Below are 19,763 nucleotides of genomic sequence, written 5' to 3'. Positions count from 1 at the left end.
TTGTATGTTTAGATAGAGGCTAAGGACCTCGCTCATGTAATTGCTCGCTATCCGAGGAACGGTACGTGCTCCATTTCTTCTCGTACTTCCTCCCTCAGGCGGGTGGGGAGCGGGAGGCAAGGGAGAGAAGAAAAGTTGTGAAAAACAAGAGCTTGCGGACACAATGTCCCGTTGACTCTTGCAAAGTATTCTGGGCTCAAACAACTACTATAACAACAACAGTGTGCTTACGATGCACTCTGCCCTATCCGGGGTGGACCCAAGATGAAGTGATAATAGGACAGTCCCTGTCCCATACACTCCAAGTGGGAAGGAGAACAAGTATTTGATCCCCTTCCTTCCTCTCCCCCTCGTCCCCCTCTCCGTCCCCCCATCTTACCTCCTTCCCTTCCCCACTGCACCTGTATATATGTTTGTACATATTTGTTACTCATTTATTTATTTTACTTGTACATATCTATTCTATTTATTTTATTTTGTTAGTATGTTTGGTTTTGTTCTCTGTCTCCCCCTTTTAGACTGTGAGCCCACGGTTGGGTAGGGACTGTCTCTATATGTTGCCAACTTGTACTTCCCAAGCGCTTAGTACAGGGCTCTGCACACAGTAAGTGCTCAATAAATACAATTGATGATGATGATGATCCCCATTTTACAGACGAAGAAACGGAGGCCAAGAAGAGGTTTAAGTGAGTTGCCCAAGGTCCCACACCGCAAGTAAGTGACAGAGCCAGGATTAGAACCCAGATTCTCTGACCCCAAGACCATGCCTTTTCTATTAGGCCACAATGCTGCCTCTTTAAAGTTTAGGAGTCAGTCAGTCAATCGTATTTACTGTGTGCAGAGCACTGTATTAAGGGTTTGGGAGAGTACAATACAACAACACACACATTCCCTGCCCACAACAAGCTTACATTCTCTTCAAATAACTAATCTTTTATATTTCTGAAAATTGGCTCTTCATTTTGTTTTAAGATGACCTGAAGATATCGTTAATCAATTTAAGATAACAGTACAATGCATTTAAAAAGAATGCACAAGAACTCTAAAACAATTTCCATTTAACACCCCGCCCCCGGGAGAAAAAAAATATCAAGGCAAGATTTGATGCATCATTACAGGAGCTTTGATTACTGACACTGGCACCAGACGTCCCTTGAACTAAAATTATAGGAACAAATAAAACCAGTTTTATATCCACTAATTTATTCCATGGAGCCCTGCTGGTGTTGAGGGCTTTTATAATAATAATAATGGCATTTATTAAGCGCTTACTATGTGCAAGGCACTGTTCTAAGCACTGGGGAGGTTACAAGGTGATCTGGTTGTCCCACGGGGGCGGGGGGGGGGTGTCACAGTCTTAATCCCATTTTTTACAGATGAGGTAACTGAGGCCCAGAGAAATTAAGTGACTAGCCCAAAGTCACACAGCTGACATTTGGCAGAGCCGGGATTTGAACCCATGATGATGATGGCATTTATTAAGCGCTTACTATGTGCAAAGCACTGTTCTAAGCACTGGGGAGGTTACAAGCTGATCAGGTTGTTCCACAGGGGGCTCGCAGTCAATCCCCATTTTACAGATGAGGTAACTGAGGCACAGAGAAGTTAAGTGACTTGCCCAAAGTCACACAGCTGACAATTGGCAGAGCGGGGATTTGAACCCATGACCACTGACTCCAAAGCCTGTGCTCTTGCCACTGAGCCACGCTGCTTATGCCAAAGCCCGTGCTCCTTCCACTGAGCCACGCTGCTTCAATCTTTTGAGACTTCACGACCACAAAAATGACTTTGCTTCAATCTTTTGAGACTTCACGACCACAAAAATGACTTACCTGGGGAGAGAGAAATTGGGGAGGCACTTGTGCCCGGAGATTAGGGGAGGAGTTCAGTGGTTGCACGGGTGTGTGCATACCCCTTGATTGTGCTGTGCTATTTCCAAACAAACCATGATTGCCACCCTGCAAAAACAAGGCAGGCCGTGAATATTAAGATGTTTCAAAAGGTAAGACACACACAAGTTCTGGTTAAGGTCTCAATACTCATCCTGAACCCTTCTGTCAGAGTGTGGCTTAATGCAACTATGGCAAAGCTGAGCATCTAAATTATACTCTCCTACTGGGTACTCAACTGCAGAAGTCGGAACATTTTATCATGTAATTACTGTGGTTGGGTGAGAAGAGAGGGGAATGGCAAGACAGGGGGGAAAGGGGGTCAGAGAGAGGGGGGTTGGGGGTGTCAGAGAGCGATACCATGGAGCACTACCGGAACAGTGTCTATTTATGGAAAGAACATGAGGTTCTTAGGATAAAGTGGTTCCAAAATGGGAACCTCCAGGTTTGGAAAATCACCACTCTCCCCTTCCTCCCCCAGCCTTACCTCCTTCCCCTCCCCACAGCACCTGTATATATGTATATATGTTTGTACATATTTATTACTCTATTTATTTTACTTGTACATATTTAGTCTATTTCATTTTGTTAATATGTTTTGTTTTGTTGTCTGTCTCCCAATTCTAGACTGTGAGCCCACTGTTGGGTAGGGACCATCTCTATATGTTACCAACTTGAACTGAGAGCTCACCTCCTCCAGGAGGCCTTCCCAGACTGAGCCCCCTCCTTCCTCTCCCCCTCCTCCCCGCCTTACCTCCTTCCCCTCCCCACAGCACCTGTATACATGTTTGTACATATTTATTACTCTATTTTATTTGCACATATTTATTCTATTTATTTTATTTTGTCAATATGTTTTGTTTTGTTCTCTGTCTCCCCCTTCTAGACTGTGAGCCCACTGTTGGGTAGGGACCGTCTCTATATGTTGCCAACTTGTACTTCCCAAGCACTTAGTACAGTGCTCTGCACACAGTAAGCACTCAATAAATAAGATTGAATGAATGAATGAATTTTGTTAATATGTTTTGTTTTGCTGTCTGTCTCCCCCTTCTAGACTGTGACCCCGCTGTTGGGTAGGGACCGTCTCTATATTTTGCCAACTTGTACTTCCCAAGCGCTTAGTACAGTGCTCTGCACACAGTAAGCGCTAAATAAATACGATTGAATGAACGAATGAATGAAAATCTCCCAGCTTGAAGGATGTCCTCCCAGAAATGAAGTCATGGGCAGGGATCCGTAGCTTACTTATTTATACTGCCTGTCTCCCCATCTAGACTATAAGCTTGTTGTGGACAGGGAGCATGTCAACCACCTCTGTTGCACTGTACTCTCCCAAGTACTTAGTACAGCACTCTGCACACCGTAGGGGCTCCAATTCCACTAACAGGCTGATTGATCGTGTCTATTAACTATTATATTGTACTCTCCCAAGCACTTAGTACAGGGCCTTGCACTAAGTGCTCACTTCAGTGCCACTGACTGACAACTTGTGAAAAAGAATCAGCCTCAGCAAGTCCAGGTTTTTGAAGGGATTTTTAAGATCCTCTTAGGAAGGATGGGGGGGAAAACATCGAGAATGCAACAATTTCCTCAATCTGATAACTGAACTTGTAGAAAGAACACTAACAGAAAATTTTATATATGTGGACCATTTTAAAAGTGAAAACCACATAGTAATTAAACCATATGTTCCCAGACAAGGGATAAACTATGAACCTCTGCCACTAGAAATTATATGCTGCCTTTTTGAGGGGACTCTGTTTTGCTCATTATTCCACTTTTGCCTCATTAATCAGGGAGACGAAGACAGGCACACTGTAGGGTGGAATGCGGAAAGGTCTTGTTTGAAAGAATGACACTTTCAGTTGGGCGAGGGACAATCAATCAATCAATCATATTTATTGAGCGCTTACTGTGTGCAGGGCACTGTACTAAGCGCTTGGGAAGCACAAGTTGGCAACATATAGAGACGGCGCCTACCCAACAGTGGGCTCACAGTCTAGAAGGGGGAGACAGAGAACAAAACCACACATATCAACAAAATAAAATAAATAGAATAGATATGTACAAGTAAAATAAATAAATATTAAAAATAAATAATAAATAAATAATAAATACATAGACAGATGATAGATATAGATAGATAAATAGATAGATATAGATAGATAGATAGATAGATAGTCAATCCCAAGAAGAAAAAACTGCTTGGTCAAAACATCCTACTTAAAATCAAGACTCCTCTTTCTTCTGGTTACAGACAGAACCTCTGCTTTCATGTCCTGATGATGATGTTACCAGAAAGCTGGAGGAACTGTCGGAAATGGTACTTGAGTAGGAAATTTCCTGCCCCTTAAGGAGGCAGGCTCCTGGTGGAGCGTCCTGTGCAAACTATGGATCGGACCTGAAGTTAGCAGCAAGATTTTCAAATATGACTTTTTTGCCAGGGGGCACCTGGAATTGAGGGCTCTGGAGAATAAATATGCTCCACCTGGCTTTCTTCATTTCAACAGGGCTGCCCTCCATTTTCTTGGGCCAGAAGTGGCAATTCCCTCAGGATCCTGTTTTCAATGTTTTATTAGCTTGCTCTCGAGTCCCTTCCAAAAAACCTTCAACCTCGCTTTGATTTCTGAAATTTGTGACAGGGAAGTTCAGGTCATGAGTTATGAAGAAATAGCTTGCCTACATTTTGTGCATCACAAACTGGTCATTTCTCCCTGCCTAGGCAGAGATTCATGGAGCAGCTATTCAGCAGCATAAAACGTTTAATAGAATCACGTGGATCCCTACCGCTGTACTGAAAAACTGGGAAAAAAAAAACGGCCCGGTCAAATGAAATATAAAGCTTTATCAATTCTAATGTTTGAAAGTCGATTCATTCTTCACATACATGTGAACTTTTTTTTTTTTTCCAAAGCATATGTCTGTACAAGAATGAACCATCAGATCCACATTCGGGGAGTTATCTCAATTATCATCTCATCCATCACAAACGTGTTTCAGAAAGAACTGTCTTTGCACGCTTCCAAATTCCAAGATTAGGCTGGCTTCAATATCTGATGTTCTGCAAAATTCTTTTTTTAAATATTTGTTATGCACTTACTATGTTCCAGGCACTGAGCTAAGTGGTGGATTGTCTCGAAAAATTCAAACATATTTTCATGTCCTTTCCACCCAATAGTAAATATTAGACTGAGGAAACTATGTTATGACAAACTAAAGCTCTAGAGCAGCTGCTGGAAGCATTGGAATATCTAGAATATCTGCGTTTACTGAGCCAACGTAACTGACCTTGGTGGCCCTGAAATGCAACTGCCCAGAGAAGGAAGTAGTAATAATAATGATAATAATATCTGATAAGCGCTATGTTTTATGCACTGTTTTAAGCGCTGGGGTAGATACGAGCTAATCAGGTGGACGTAGTCCCCTGCTCCGCACTAGCGGGGGGGAGGAGGGATAATCGCTGTCAATCCCCATTTTGCAGCCAAGGTAACCGAGGCCTAGGGAAGCGAAGTGACTTGCCCACGGTCATACAGCAGATAAGAGGCAGAACTGGGATTAGAACCCAGGTCCTTCTGACTCCCAGGGCCGTCCTCTATCCACTAGGTCATGCTGGTTCCCAAGGTAAGTGAAATCCACAGAATCCGCTGCCCCTAGGGCATGCAATAATCGAAGTACGGCTTGCCAGTCAAATCTACGGAGGCTAAGAAGCAAGGGCTTTTGTGGCACAGTCATCACTTCAATGTCTGGAGGGTTTCAGTGATGATAATATACCTATTATCAAGAAGCTATCTTGGAATTACAGCCCAAGTATGATGAAATCCCAGTCCAAATCACAATGGAGCCACTGCGAGGCAGCTGACAGAACCCTGCGGGGGTAACTCCCTTTCCTACGGATAGTGAAAGCAAAATGCTATCGGACTTTCTAATCTTGCTTCGCTGGCATGGTTTCTTCTTGGAGCTCTGCCAAGCCCTGCTCCAGCAGAGGGCCTGTTTAATTCAAGGTAAGACTTATATACTTGCAGTTCGACTGTCATCCATTTCCCCCCCCAAACAGAGAAATGAGACAAAATATGTACGCTTAACTAGTACTGGGATTAAAGTTGCCTTCTAACACTTTGACATTCTAATTGATGCATCTGAAACAACGCACAACTCCGTCAAAAGAAAACACTTTGAAGGCTCAGCGAGGTTCCTAATGAATCTCGCAGGTGCTGATCACGATTATTTAGAATTCTTGGTAAAAGAGTTGTCCTACTATTCTTGGTGATGAGAACTATGAATATCACAGTACTTACTTGTCACTCATCACCTCTCTAAAATAGTAAATAAATCATGTATTAGTGGACCGGGTCCCCAAAAAGTGTCATGTTTGTGCGTCTATACATACATATATCCAGATGATAACATAATAATAATAATAATGGTATTTGTTAAGCACTTACTATGTGCAAAGCACTGTTCTAAACTCTGGGGAGGTTACAAGGTGATCAGGTTGTCCCACAGGGGGCTCACGGTTTTAATCCCCATTTTACAGATGAGGTAACTGAGGCACAGAGAAGTTAAGTCATCAATCGTATTTATTGAGCGCTTACTATGTGCAGAGCACTGTACTAAGCACTTGGGAAGTACAAATTGGCAACATATAGAGACAGTCCCTACCCAACAGTGGGCTCACAGTCTAAAAGGGGGAGACAGAGAACAAAACCAAACATACTAAGTTAAGTTAAGTGACTTGCCCAAAGTCACAAAGCTGACAGTTGGTGGAGCCGGGATTTGAACCGGTGACCTCTGAATCCAAAGCCCGGGCTCTTTCCACTGAGCCACACTGCTAACATTAGTTTTAAAAAAATTTGAAGGAAAAAAAAATCATCACAAGCCACACTCACAGATATTAAGTGATGGGCTTTGACAGTGGCCAAAAATCCAACCTGCACTTTATACCACTCTGGGCGCCCGGAACAGTCGATCAACCAAGTTCCCAAAACAGACAACTGACGCACTAAACTGCAGACCAGGGCCAAAGCGAGGTCACAGCCAATACTTAGAAGTTTGAGGAGGCCTCCTTACTTGTCTAGCGGCGAAGTTTTGGGGGTTGAGCCCTGTGCCGATTGCTCCAAGGCTGACGTTGGATAGTGTGGAGCCAGAGGGAGACAGCTTGTAGCTGGGAGAAGGGGAGAAGGGAGAGCAGGGAGCCTCATCCCCAAGGCACCCGTCTTGATTGGAGAAAGGCAAAGTCAGCTGAAGCAGGAGTTAGCCAATCACAAAAAGTGTTGGTTAGTGAAGCGACAGAATGCAAGGAGGGGTAGGGGATGGGGAAGAGAGAAACACCAGGAATAAGCAAAGTTAATTTGTTCTGGAACAACGAGGACACATTTCCCACTCGATAAAACCATCAGCATTTTGCTTAGTAAGGCACCACCTGACAACTAAAGCCACGTCATTTTTTTTTTTCTTGCTCTGCACCCACCGGAAGACAAAACCGCCCCATGATTTTTGTTTTGGACTCTCCCGAACTGACCGTGTTCATCACTTTTAACTACTGAAACAGGGGACGGCAAACCGTCCTTGTAAACTTTTCTTTGTTTGACGCCTCTAATCAATGGTACCAGCATTGTGCCGGCTCTAGAAAGTTTGGTTCGTTAGCCTTTCCTGTAGGTCAGGACAAGGAGTTGGAACAATGCAGGGCCTGACCAGACCATGGGAATAAAGCCATGAGAAATGGTCACACTGAGGCCTCAAAAATGGAGTTTCTGGGCTAAGTCACCCAGTGGACTGTCTGCAGGACATAAAACAACGAGATAATTGTTCAGTCCTCCCTAATGTCAATTGGACTTTGCAGGTACAACCTGACCAGACCACGGGAATAAACCCATCAGAAATGATCACACTGAGGCCTCAATAATGGAGTTTCTGGTCTAAGTCACCCAGTGGACTGTTTGCAGGACATAAATCAACGAGATAATTGTTCAGTCTTCCCTAATGTCAATTGGACTTTGCAGGTACAACCTGACCAGACCACGGGAATAAACCCATCAGAAATGATCACACTGAGGCCTCAATAATGGAGTTTCTGGTCTAAGTCACCCAGTGGACTGTTTGCAGGACATAAATCAACGAGATAATTGTTCAGTCTTCCCTAATGTCAACTGGACTTTGCAGGTACAACCTGACCAGACCACGGGAATAAATCCATGAGAAATGATCACACTGAGGCCTCAAAAATGGAGTTTCTGGTCTAAGTCACCCAGTGGACTGTTTGCAGGACATAAAACAACGAGATAATTGTTCAGTCTTCCCTAATGTCAATTGGACTTTGAAGGTAGAACCTGACCAGACCACGGGAATAAACCCATGAGAAATGATCACACTGAGGCCTCAATAATGGAGTTTCTGGTCTAAGTCACCCAGTGGACTGTTTGCAGGACATAAATCAACGAGATAATTGTTCAGTCTTCCCTAATGTCAACTGGACTTTGCAGGTACAGCCTCTTTTTCTGAGGTGGCCAAAACAGGACATTCAATTTATTTCATGGGTCTTACAATGAGTTAAAAATATCGAAGACAGAAGATCTAAAATAATGAAAAAAAATAGATATTTTGAATCCAGTCTATATACCTTGTAGGCTATAAATTTAATATATGAAGTCTGCCCGTATTGTCCATTCAAGCTATTCTTATTGTTCTTCCCAAAGGACTTTATTAGTAAATAGGTCTTAGGTTTTAAATGGATACCGAAAAATGTCACCGAAACTCAGTATCACCCTATTGGCCAGCTAGACAGGAAGATGTGGTGACAGCACAAATATCTGGAACTTAATGTTATTTAGTAAAAGAACTGTTGGTAGCAATGACTATGGCTTAGAACCACTGGTGAAATTCTCTCCAGTACAACCCTTACAATTGCTAGGGAGATACTTCCCTCTCACAGAGAAAATGAAAACGGTTGCTTTCCACCCAAACAATCAGCAAAACAGACCTCTTCCTGACCTATAATTCTCATTTTACTAATATTTTTCTACCAGGCTTCTTACCGTAACATCCACGGGCCCAGCTGGTCTCAGGACACCATCTAGAGCCTAAAACAGCTTTTTCCATGTCCATTTCACCATTCAATGCTCTCAGAATCAACAATCCAAAGCAACAACTGAGAATAACTTTAATGCGAAAAGAATTTCACTCACCTTCTCAAAATAAGGCCCACTGTCCGTGGTTCCCATGTCTTTGGAATTGGGTGGACGGAACACAGATCGATCCTTTCTCATTATGTCGTTAAAATCCCCGAGATTCATGGCTCGCTTATCCACATCAAATTTCTTATCGGGTAGGCTTCCTGAAAGACCACAAAAGGGAAAAGTCAGTTGTCCACTCTCGTGCCTGGTCCACAACAGCAGGGATTCACCACAAGATTCAGAGGAACCGTTGGGAATACAGTAGTTCCACCCGGAAATTTGCAGGATTGATCCCAACTGAGGGTGGTCAGCATTTGAGCGGTGATACCTTAATACAGAAGACAGCAACGATTTTGTGTTCATAGGACCCAGCATTTGTGAAAAGTGAACGTTCTGAATAGCTCTGTGTGGTCAATAGCAGAAACCTATGCCCTGCACAGAGCAAAATTCTGCAACTCAATTCGAGGACCTGTTATCTAACGAGAAATTCCAATGGGCTTGGCCACACTCTGGAGAAGCAGTGTGGCTTAATGGATAGAGCACAGTCCTGGGAGTCAGAAGGACCCGGGTTCTAATCCCAGCTTCACCGCTTCTTTGTTGTGTGACCTTGGGCAAGTCACTTCACTGGGCCTCACAGTGACCTCCCCTGTAAAATGGGAATAAAGAATATGAGCCCTGTGTGGGACGGGGATTGTGTTCAATTCAATTACCTTGTATCTACCCCAGCACTTAGTACAGTGCTTGAGCACTTAACGAATACCAGGCAAAAACTCCTCACTCTCGGCTTCAAGGCTGTCCATCCCCTCGCCCCCTCCTACCTCACCTCCCTTCTTTCCTTCTCCAGCCCAGCCCGCACCCTCCGCTCCTCTGCTCCGCTAACCTCCTCATTGGGCCTCGTTCTCGCCTGTCCCGCCATCGACCCCTGGCCCACGTCCTCCCCCTGGCCCGGAATGCCCTCCCTCCAGAACTATTACTATTATTATTCTGATGACTCAATGTGTGAGAACTAAATGTGATCTTTTGGTTACTAACCTGCCAGCTTGTTTAGACTGTGAGCCCACTGTTGGGTAGGGACTGTCTCTATATGTTGCCAACTTGTACTTCCCAAGCACTTAGTACAGTGCTCTGCACACAGTAAGTGCTCAATAAATACGATTGATTGATTGATTTAGAAATGTGCCACCCAGATCACCCAAACACACCCCTGCCCCCCAAACACACAACGCTTCCCCCATACCCCACAGATTAGGATATCCAATTGCAAAGCAATTCTGGGGTGCAGGTGGGAGGGTGCAGACTTGCAAGTCAGATCCCTGACCATTCCCTGGACCAGACAGACAAGAAGGGAAACAGGAAAGCATGTCAGAATAACTTCATGCCTTATAGCTCTGTTACCTTAAAGAGGTGTGACCCAACTTGGAGCATGATGGAGCACCCCAATCTGAAATAGAAGCAGGGGTTGGGGGGCAGAGGGGGTGCCCACCTTCCACTCTGTGTACTGAAGTTTTGTAGCTTCCTTTTCATTCATTCATTCATTCAATCGTATTTATTGAGCGCTTATTGTGTGCAGAGCACTGGACTAAGCACTTGGGAAGTCCAAGCCGGAAACATATAGAGACGGTCCCTACCCGACAACGGGCTCACAGTATAGAAGGGGGAGACAGAGAACAAAACAAAACATGTAGACAGGTGTCATAATCGTCCCATGTGGGGCTCACAGTCTCAACCCCCACTTTACAAGATCATCATCATCATCATCATCAATCGTATTTATTGAGCGCTTACTGTGTGCAGAGCACTGTACTAAGCGCTTGGGAAGTACAAATTGGCAACATATAGAGACAGTCCCTACCCAACAGTGGGCTCACAGTCTAAAAGGGGGAGACAGAGAACAAAACCAAACATACTAACAAAATAAAATAAATAGAATAGATATGTACAAGTAAAACAAATAAATAAATAAATAACTAGAGTAATAAATATGTACAAACATATATACATATATACAGGTGCTGTGGGGAAGGGAAGGAGGTAAGATGGGGGGGATGGAGAGAGGGACGAGGGGGAGAGGAAGGAAGGCGCTCAGCCTCGGAAGGCCTCCTACAAGATGAGGCAACTGAGGCAGAGAAGTGACTTGCCTAAGGTCACACAGCAGATAAGACTGACCTTAACCTAGGCTCCTTCCACTAGGTCATGCAGACTGTCTAAACTATGAGCTCCTTGTGGGCAGGGAACACTTCTACCAACTTGACTGCATAGCTCCATCCCAGACACCGAGTCCTAGTTTTCCTGGGGTTGTTCATTTTTGCACAGAGTGGAAAACCACATGGAAGTCAGAAATGGGGAGGCGAATAGGACATAGGAGGAGCAGAGGTTGAGGAGGACGAAGGGAGAAGGTGCCTAGGTATGTTGGCACCCATTCCCTTTTCTCCCCACGGTCTGAGTGCCATCCTGAGCTACTCTCAGCCTCTCTATGAAAGCATCAAGGAGGAATAAGGGCAATGGTATTTACAGGTGAGGGGCACACGGCAGAAATTAGAAAGACAGCAGAATGAACAATGGAGGCCTGCAGGCAAGCCATACATGCCTGGGGCTAGGACACGTCAACTTTTTTTAAAAAAAAAACGGCATTTGCTAAATGCTTACTATGTGTCAGGCATTGTTCTAAGTGCTTTGGTAGATACAAGGTAATCAGGTTGGACAAGTTCCATGTCCCACATGGGGCTCACAGTCTTTATCCCTATTTTACAGATGAGGGATCTGAGACCCAGAGAAGTGAAGTGACTTACCCAAGGTCACACAGTGGACAAGTGGAAGAGCTGGGGTTAGAACCCAGGTCCTGTGCTCTTTCCACTAGGCCATGCTTCTTCTAGTCATTACAATCATTACTAATTTACCGTCCTGACATTTACAACAGGGATGTGTTTAAATGACTGAAGTGAAATCTATTCACTATTAGAAGCGCTGAAATACTAGATGTGCTATGTGAAAGACATACGCAATAAAAGCACATTAGACAGAGTACATTCACTCTAGGGTTTCCAGCTCCCTGGAAACAGCTTTTCTCCTCTACTCCGCACTGGGTTTCCTGCCCCATCGGACATGCCAAATTGGGGCCAAATAACCAAGCATCCGTCACATTTTTCAGCCCCACTTTCTATGTGATTTTAAACAAATGCACCTGACAAGGGACCCTATTTTCTTCAGAAAACAGGGGCAACTGTCACGAGTCTGATTTAAGTACTACGCGCTTTCAGTGCTTTGCACAAGGTAAGCACTCAACAAATACGACAGTGAAATCCGATCAAATGGAATACGTCTCAAAGTACTGTCTGGAAGATTTACTATTATAACTATAATAGCAAAAACAACCATAATACCATTAACAGTAACAGTGGCACTTGTTAAGCGCTTACTATGAGCAGCATTGAGCTGAGATAGACACAAAACAATCAGACCAGACCCAGTCTTTCCCTAAGACACAGCCTAAGTGGGAGGGAGAACTCGCATTTAATGCCCATTTTTTCAGAAAAGTGAGGCCCAGAAGTCAAGCAACTTGGCCGAGGTCCACCACAGGCAAGTAGCAAAGCCAGGATTAAAACCCCCACATCTCCTGACTCCGAGCCCTGTGCTCTTTCCCCAAGGCCACACTGCTTCGCTCTTGGTTTTGTCTTCTCAGAATTAGAAGCTGCATCCTGGCAAAGACATACTAAACACAGCACGTAGCGAATCAATGGATCATAGTCATCTTAATGGAGAGATACACACCGACAGACAAATCCATTTTACTGCCCGGATTGTCCTCAGGTTGACTCTGAAAAAGGAAAACAAAACAAGAGAGAGTTCAGTCCGTTATGGCTAAATATGCAAGTATCTGAAATGCAGGCTTGCATCCCGAGCATGATCTAAACCGAGGAAGACGGCCTCCTATCAAACCGAAAACGTAGTAACTGGCTGGGTTTGCTTAAGGAATTCTCAATTAATTGTACTGAGTCACCACATACAATTAATCAATCAATCCTATTTGAGCACTTACTGTATTCAGAGTAAGCAAATTTGGGAGAATACAATATGACAGAGTTCCCTGCCCACAACGAGCTTATAGTCTAGAGGGGGAAATAGGCATTAATATAAATATATAAATTATGGACATGTACACAAGTGCTACAGGATTGGGGGAGAGGAGAATAAAAGGTGCAAATACTAGTGCAAGGGCAACACAGAAGGGAGAAATTAAGCCGTATTTTCCCCCGGTTCATTCTCCCTCTGCGTCACCTATGCGCTTGGATCCGTGATCTTTGGACATTTGATATCTGCCCCACCTCCAACCCCACAGCACTTATGTACCTGTCTTTAAATGATTTATTATACCTTACTTATTCATATTAATGTTGGCCTCCCCCTCTAGACTGTAAACTCATTATGGGCAGGGGATGTTTCTGCTAATTCTGTTGTATTGTATTCTCCCAATGTGTAGAACAGTGCTCTGCACATAGTAAGCGCTCAGTAAACACCACTGATTGACTGAAGAGGAAAGAAGGGCTTAGTCGAGGAAGGCCTCATGGAAGACTTGTGCCTTTGATAAGGCTTTGAAGGTAGGGAAAATGATTGTCAAATATGAAGAGGTCATGGGTTCAAATCCCGGCTCTGCCAATTGTCAGCTGTGTGACTTTGGGCAAGTCACTTAACTTCTCTGTCTCTCAGTAACCTCATCTGTCAAATGGGGATTAAGACTGTGAGCCCCCCGTGGGACAGCCTGATCACCTTGTAGCCTCCCCAGCGCTTAGAACAGTGCTTTGCACATAGTAAGTGCTTAATAAATACCATCATCATTATTATTATTAAGAGGCAGGGCGTTCCAGGCAAGAGAGAGGATGTCGGTGAGAAGTCAGCGGCGAGAGAGACGAGATTGAAGTATTTAAATGGGTTGCCATTAGAGGGACGAAGTGTTTGGGCTGCGGTGCAGTAGGAAATCAGGGAAGTAAGGTAGGAGGTGGCAAGGTGACAGTGTTTTAAAGCCGACAGAAAGTAGTGCCGTTTGATGTGGACTTGACTGGGCAACCACTGGAAGGTCCTGAGGAACGGGGAAGCATGGACTGAATGGTTTTGCAGAAAAATGATCTGGGCAGCAGAGAAATATGGGTTGAAGTGGGGGAGACAGGAGGCAGGGAGGTCAACAAGGAGGCTGATGAAGTAATCACAGTGGGATTCTTGGATTAACATGGTAACAGTCTGGATGGAGAGGAAAGAGATTTTAGGGATGCTGTGAAGGTAGAGCAGCCAGGATTTAGTGACAGATCGATCAATCAATCAATCGTATTTATTGAGCGCTTACTGTGTGCAGAGCACTGTACTAAGCGCTTGGGAAGTACAAGTTGGCAACATATAGAGACAGTCCCTACCCAACAGTGGGCTCACAGTCTAAAAGATGCAGATGCAATATGTGGGTTGAATGAGAAAGATGAGTTGAGGACAACACCAAGGTTTTGGGCTACAATTGTTCTATGAGCTACGACTGCACCAAGAAAATACTACTAAGTGACAGAAATAACCAAACAGCTGTTCTAAAAAATAAAATCAACCCTGATCCTCAGGTTCCAGTCGTCCAGGGAAGTGAGAATGAACTGAACTTTGTGCTCTCCTCTGCTTGGCAGTAATGACTCCCTTCCCTCGTTGACTCCCACGCCTACTGGCTTCACCATATGTTCTAGACTTAAATCCTGCCTTAAACACGCAAGACCCCAACTCCCTTCTTGTCCTGGAGGCAACTGTCAGTGCTTAAAACTGTACTCTGCACTTCAGATGTATTTAATCAATACTATTACTCCTATCTTTGAATCTAGTGACACGGGAGCCACTGGATCGGCCCTGTCCCCATATCTTCCTCACCCATCATCCTTGTGCATATATCTATAATTCTGTTGATTTACTTTGATGCTACTGATGCCTGTCTACTTGTTTTGTTTTGTTGTCTGTCTCTACCTTCTATGGTTGTACATATTTATTACTCTATTTATTTATTTTACTTGTACATATCTATCCTATTTATTTTATTTTGCTGGTATGTTTGGTTTTGTTCTCTGTCTCCCCCTTTTAGACTGTGAGCCCACTGTTGGGTAGGGACTGTCTCTATGTGTTGCCAATTTGTACTTCCCAAGCGCTTAGTACAGTGCTCTGCACGTAGTAAGCGCTCAATAAATACAATTGATGATGATGATGATGATGACTGTGAGCCTGTTGTTGGATAGGGGTCGCCTCTATCCGTTGCCGAATTGCTCTCCAAGCACTTAGTACAGTGCTCTGCACACAGTAAGCGCGCAATAAATACGACTGAATTAATGAATGAAATTCTGGGGAACAGCACCAGTTGTTGATACCTCGCTCATTCTCATGACTTGATGAGCAATTAAATCTTGAAAAGTGCAGCCAACGTAACTCGGCTTTCTGTCGGAGAGGAACAGTGTCTCCAAAAAGGACAAAGGCCCACAAGTAATCCCATTACACTTTATGCACAAATTTGTGGGTTTTGCGTTTTTCTGGCACTGGGGGAAGCCTAAAAGGCAAACAAAGGAGTGATCTTAATCTGGTACAGTTGAGGCCAGAAAAACTTCTTCAGGAATCTAAGCTGTTTTTCCTGGAGGAAGAAAACAAAATCATATTCTGAATTTTAACTGATTAAAAAAAATTCAAATTTAAATGTTGTAAAACTGTGGTGGGGAACCAAGGAATGAAGGGTAATAAGACTAAATTACATAATTAGAAGTTGCCTGATCACTAGACCATAAATTTTACCTAATCATAAACCATACCTAGAGGTTTCTGCCAACCATGGCGCTTATCTAACGGGTCCACCGGGAGAGAAAGTTGAACGTTCAACACTTTAGGGAAAACTTACGAGCAATCCCATATTTGAAAACTGCTTGGATAAAGGGTTCATCCATGAATCGTTGTTTCCTCCTTTCAGTGAGCACTAAAGAAATGAAAGAGGATTTCAGAAGTGAAAAACAGTTCTTCACGAGCCCAAACCCATGAACCACAGTGTCCTCCCTCCATGACACACTTGTTTTTTCTTCCATTTATCTTGGTCACAATTGCTCTGATTCCATTTCCCCCGAAGCTCCAGCCTCATCCCACTTATCTCCTTAATAAGAAGTTGGGACAGAGGCAAAGGGAGTTTCAGGACAGGCCAAATGACAACAGACTTCAGTCTACTTGAAATCTCACAGTACCAGACTTCCCTGAGCTACGAAATTATCGACCGGAAACGCTCACCCGTAATTTACCTCCTGAATACCACCACTCTGGCAACAAAAGCGACTGTTTGCCATGTTCAAATCACTTCAAAGAGGTTTCAAGGTAAATATGTTTGAGGCACATCTTGGTCTATCCAGATCACGCAAACATAGACCGATTCAAAATAGCCAGTACAGTCGGTGAGTGTGCACTTTTCAAGTCGCGCAGATTAGATATCAGGTTTTCTATAAATAACATTTTACGAGCCACAGCTTTACGACTGGAGCACTCTCCATATTCTCCGCAACACAATTTTGCCTCTCTAGGGGAAACAAAGGTCCCGGCTGAAAGCAAGCATTATTGTAAAAACAGGGCTCTCTTGTCAGGTGAACTTGGATTGTAACTGCTCAGCGAGTTTGTTTAAATAGAAACCTTCTTTTGAGCAAAACTACAACTGCAAATCGAAACTACAGCGGCAAATCGACCACCTATTATTTCAAGTGGGCTTTCCTGTAACTTTCCATTCTTTCAGCTGCTTCGCTTTCAGTCAGCCCCGCACTGAACTGGCTTTCAGTTTGGCCCTACTGGGATTTTGCAAGTAATCGAAAAACACAACTAACAGCAGAATCGGCAGCACAAGAATACAAAGCAAGCAGCAAGGCAAGTTTTCTAGACGATTGCTTTTGTGAATAGGGGAGACAAAAACGCTTCTTCAAAACACATAACGTTGGCAAGGAGAGCGTGTGCATGCTAAAACATCAATTAATTTAAAATACAAACAAAACTTCAAGTACTAAGACCTTTTAAGAGCGACTAAAAAGGGTCAAAAGAAAAATTATCAATGCGTTCTCTAGTGGCAGGCTGGGGGTCCCTAAAAGCCTAACAGAGAACTCAGAAATCCACCTGCAGACTTGACCATGGCAGAGGGTGAGTAGATCGATGGAGACCCAATATAAAATATTTTTTTTTAACGGAATTTAAGGCCTTACTATATTCTAGGTACTGTACTAAGCGGTGGGGTAGATACAAGCTACTCAGGTTGGCCACAGTCCCTATCAATTGTATTTATTGAGCGCTCACTGTGTGCAGAGCACTGAATTAAGCGCTTGGGAGGTACAATACAACAAAATTATCTACAAGTTCCCTGCCCATAATGATTTTACAGTATAGAGGCGGGAGGAGAATTTAATCCCCACTTTACAGATTAGGAAACTGAGGCGGGAGGAGAATTTAATCCCCACTTTACAGATTAGGAAACTGAGGTATGGAGAAGTGAAGTGACTTGCTCAAGTTCAAGCAGGTAAGTGGCAGAGGTGGGATTAGAACCCAACTGTACTTAATGGTAGGATATGATGCCATTATTACTTTTTACTCTGCATTTCTTGGACTTTGCCCCCTGTGAAAACTGCAGAATGGGATACACTTACAAGACTCCTCTCTCCCCCTGAAAACAATTCGCGCCTTTTTACAAGAAGTCGGTGCCATGGGTCTCCAGTGAACGTGCTTTCCAAATGAGAAAACACAATTTAAGTTTCACTAAGCAGTACAGTTATACCTTTGCAGTGGTTTCAGAAAGTACCGCCACCAATCACTTCACCCCCACCTATAAAAATGTGACTATCTCAAAATCAAATAGGCTCTGTTGGAGCAGAGAAAAATAAAATAATAAAATTAAAATAAAATGAAATAAAATAAAATAAAAGACTAGGCTCAGACACGTAAGGGCCAAGTTCAGCCAGACAACTGCAGCATGAAGCATTTCTCCCACTATCAAACACTTACTGAGTGTCTGCAGTGTGCACAGCACTGTACTAAGCGCTTGCTTGGGAAAGTACAACAAGGAGTTGGTAGAAACGCTCCCTGACCACAACAAATTTACTAGCTAGAGGGGGAGACAGACATAATAATGATGGTATTTGTTATGCGCTTACTATGTGCAAAGGACTGTTCTAAGCACTGGGGAGGTTACAAGGCGATCAGGTTGTCCCACGAGGGGCTCACAGTTTTAATCCCCATTATACAGATGAGGTAACTGAGGCACCGAGAAATTAAGTGACTTGCCCAAAGTCACACAGCTGACAATTGGCAGAGCTGGGATCTGAACCCAAGAACTCTGACTCCAAAGCCCGTGCTCTTTCCACTGAGCCACGCTGCTTCTCTAACATTAATATGATTAATATTAATATTAATTAATATATTAATCATATTAATGACACTCATATAAATCAGGTACACATGTGCTGTGGGTGCTGAGGGAGGGGTGAATAAATGATAATAATAATAATGATATTTAGTAAGCACTTACTATGTGCAACACACTATTCTAAGCACTGGGGAGGTTACAAGGTAATCAGGTTGTCCCATGGGGGGCTCACAGTCTTAATCCCCATTTTACAGATGAGGGAACTGAGGCCCAGAGAAGTTAAGTGACATGCCCAAAGTCACACAGCTGACAATTGGCGGAGCCGAGATTTGAACCCATGACCTCTGACTCCAAAGCCCGGGCTCTTTCCACTGAGCCACGCTGCTTCTCTATAAAGGGTGCCAATACAAGCACCAGAGTGACAGAGAGGGGAGTGGGATAGATAGAATACATATCTATTCTATTTATTTTATTTTGTTAGTATGTTTGGTTTTGTTCTCTGTCTCCCCCTTTTAGACTGTGAGCCCACTGTTGGGTACGGACTGTCTCTATATGTTGCCAATTTGTACTTCCCAAGCGCTTAGTACAGTGCTCTGCACATAGTAAGCGCTCAATAAATACGATTGATGATGAGTGGGAGAACAGGAAATGAGGGCTTAGTGGGAGAAGGCCTCGGAGTAGATGCACTTTTAAGACTAAGCGCCTCATGAGCAGGGATGGCGTCAACCAACTCTATTGTATTGGACTCTTCCAACTGGTGCTCAGCACAGCAAGAGAAGCAGCACGGGCTAGCCGAAAGAGCAGGGCTTGGGGGGCAGAGGACCTGGGTTCTAATCCCGCCTCCGCCAACTGCTTGCTGTGTGACTTTGGGCAAGTCGCTCAACTTTTATCTGTGCCTCAGTTCTCCTCTTCTCCTTCCTACTTGGCCTGTGAGCTCAACAGGGTACAGGGACTGTGTGCAATCTAATTCACCTGTATCTACCCTAGTGCTTCCAACAGTGTTTGACACAGCGCTAATCTCCTCACCGTACCTCGTTCTCGCCTGTCCCGCCGTCGACCCCCGGCCCACGTCCTCCCCCGGGCCCGGAATGCCCCCAATCCCTCTGCCCATCCGCCAAGCTAGCTCTCTTCCTCCCTTCAAGGCCCTGCTGAGAGCTCACCTCCTCCAGGAGGCCTTCCCACACTCAGCCCCTTCCTTCTCTCCCCCTCGCCCCCCTCTCCATCCCCCCCATCTTACCTCCTTCCCTTCCCCACAGCACCTGTATATATGTTTGTACATATTTTTTACTCTATTTATTTATTTATTTTATTTGTACATATCTATTCTAT

At 44.0% G+C, this 19,763-nt stretch overlaps 1 protein-coding gene across 1 annotated transcript in view; it reads right to left on the bottom strand.

Moving 5' to 3' along the window:
- Nucleotides 1-19,763, bottom strand: part of TNRC6B (trinucleotide repeat containing adaptor 6B) — a 201,421-nt gene that overhangs the window by 22,852 nt on the left and 158,806 nt on the right. The window contains exons 10-13 of the mRNA XM_038756387.1: nt 15,954-16,028; nt 12,827-12,872; nt 9,071-9,219; nt 1,833-1,958 (exon numbers count right to left, since the gene is read on the bottom strand). Coding sequence (XP_038612315.1) covers nt 1,833-1,958; nt 9,071-9,219; nt 12,827-12,872; nt 15,954-16,028 — 396 coding nt within the window. The remainder of the gene's footprint in view (nt 1-1,832; nt 1,959-9,070; nt 9,220-12,826; nt 12,873-15,953; nt 16,029-19,763) is intronic.

Source organism: Tachyglossus aculeatus, chromosome 14, assembly GCF_015852505.1.
Source record: "Tachyglossus aculeatus isolate mTacAcu1 chromosome 14, mTacAcu1.pri, whole genome shotgun sequence".
Lineage (NCBI taxonomy): Eukaryota > Metazoa > Chordata > Mammalia > Monotremata > Tachyglossidae > Tachyglossus > Tachyglossus aculeatus.
This window is presented reverse-complemented; position numbering and strand designations above follow the sequence as displayed.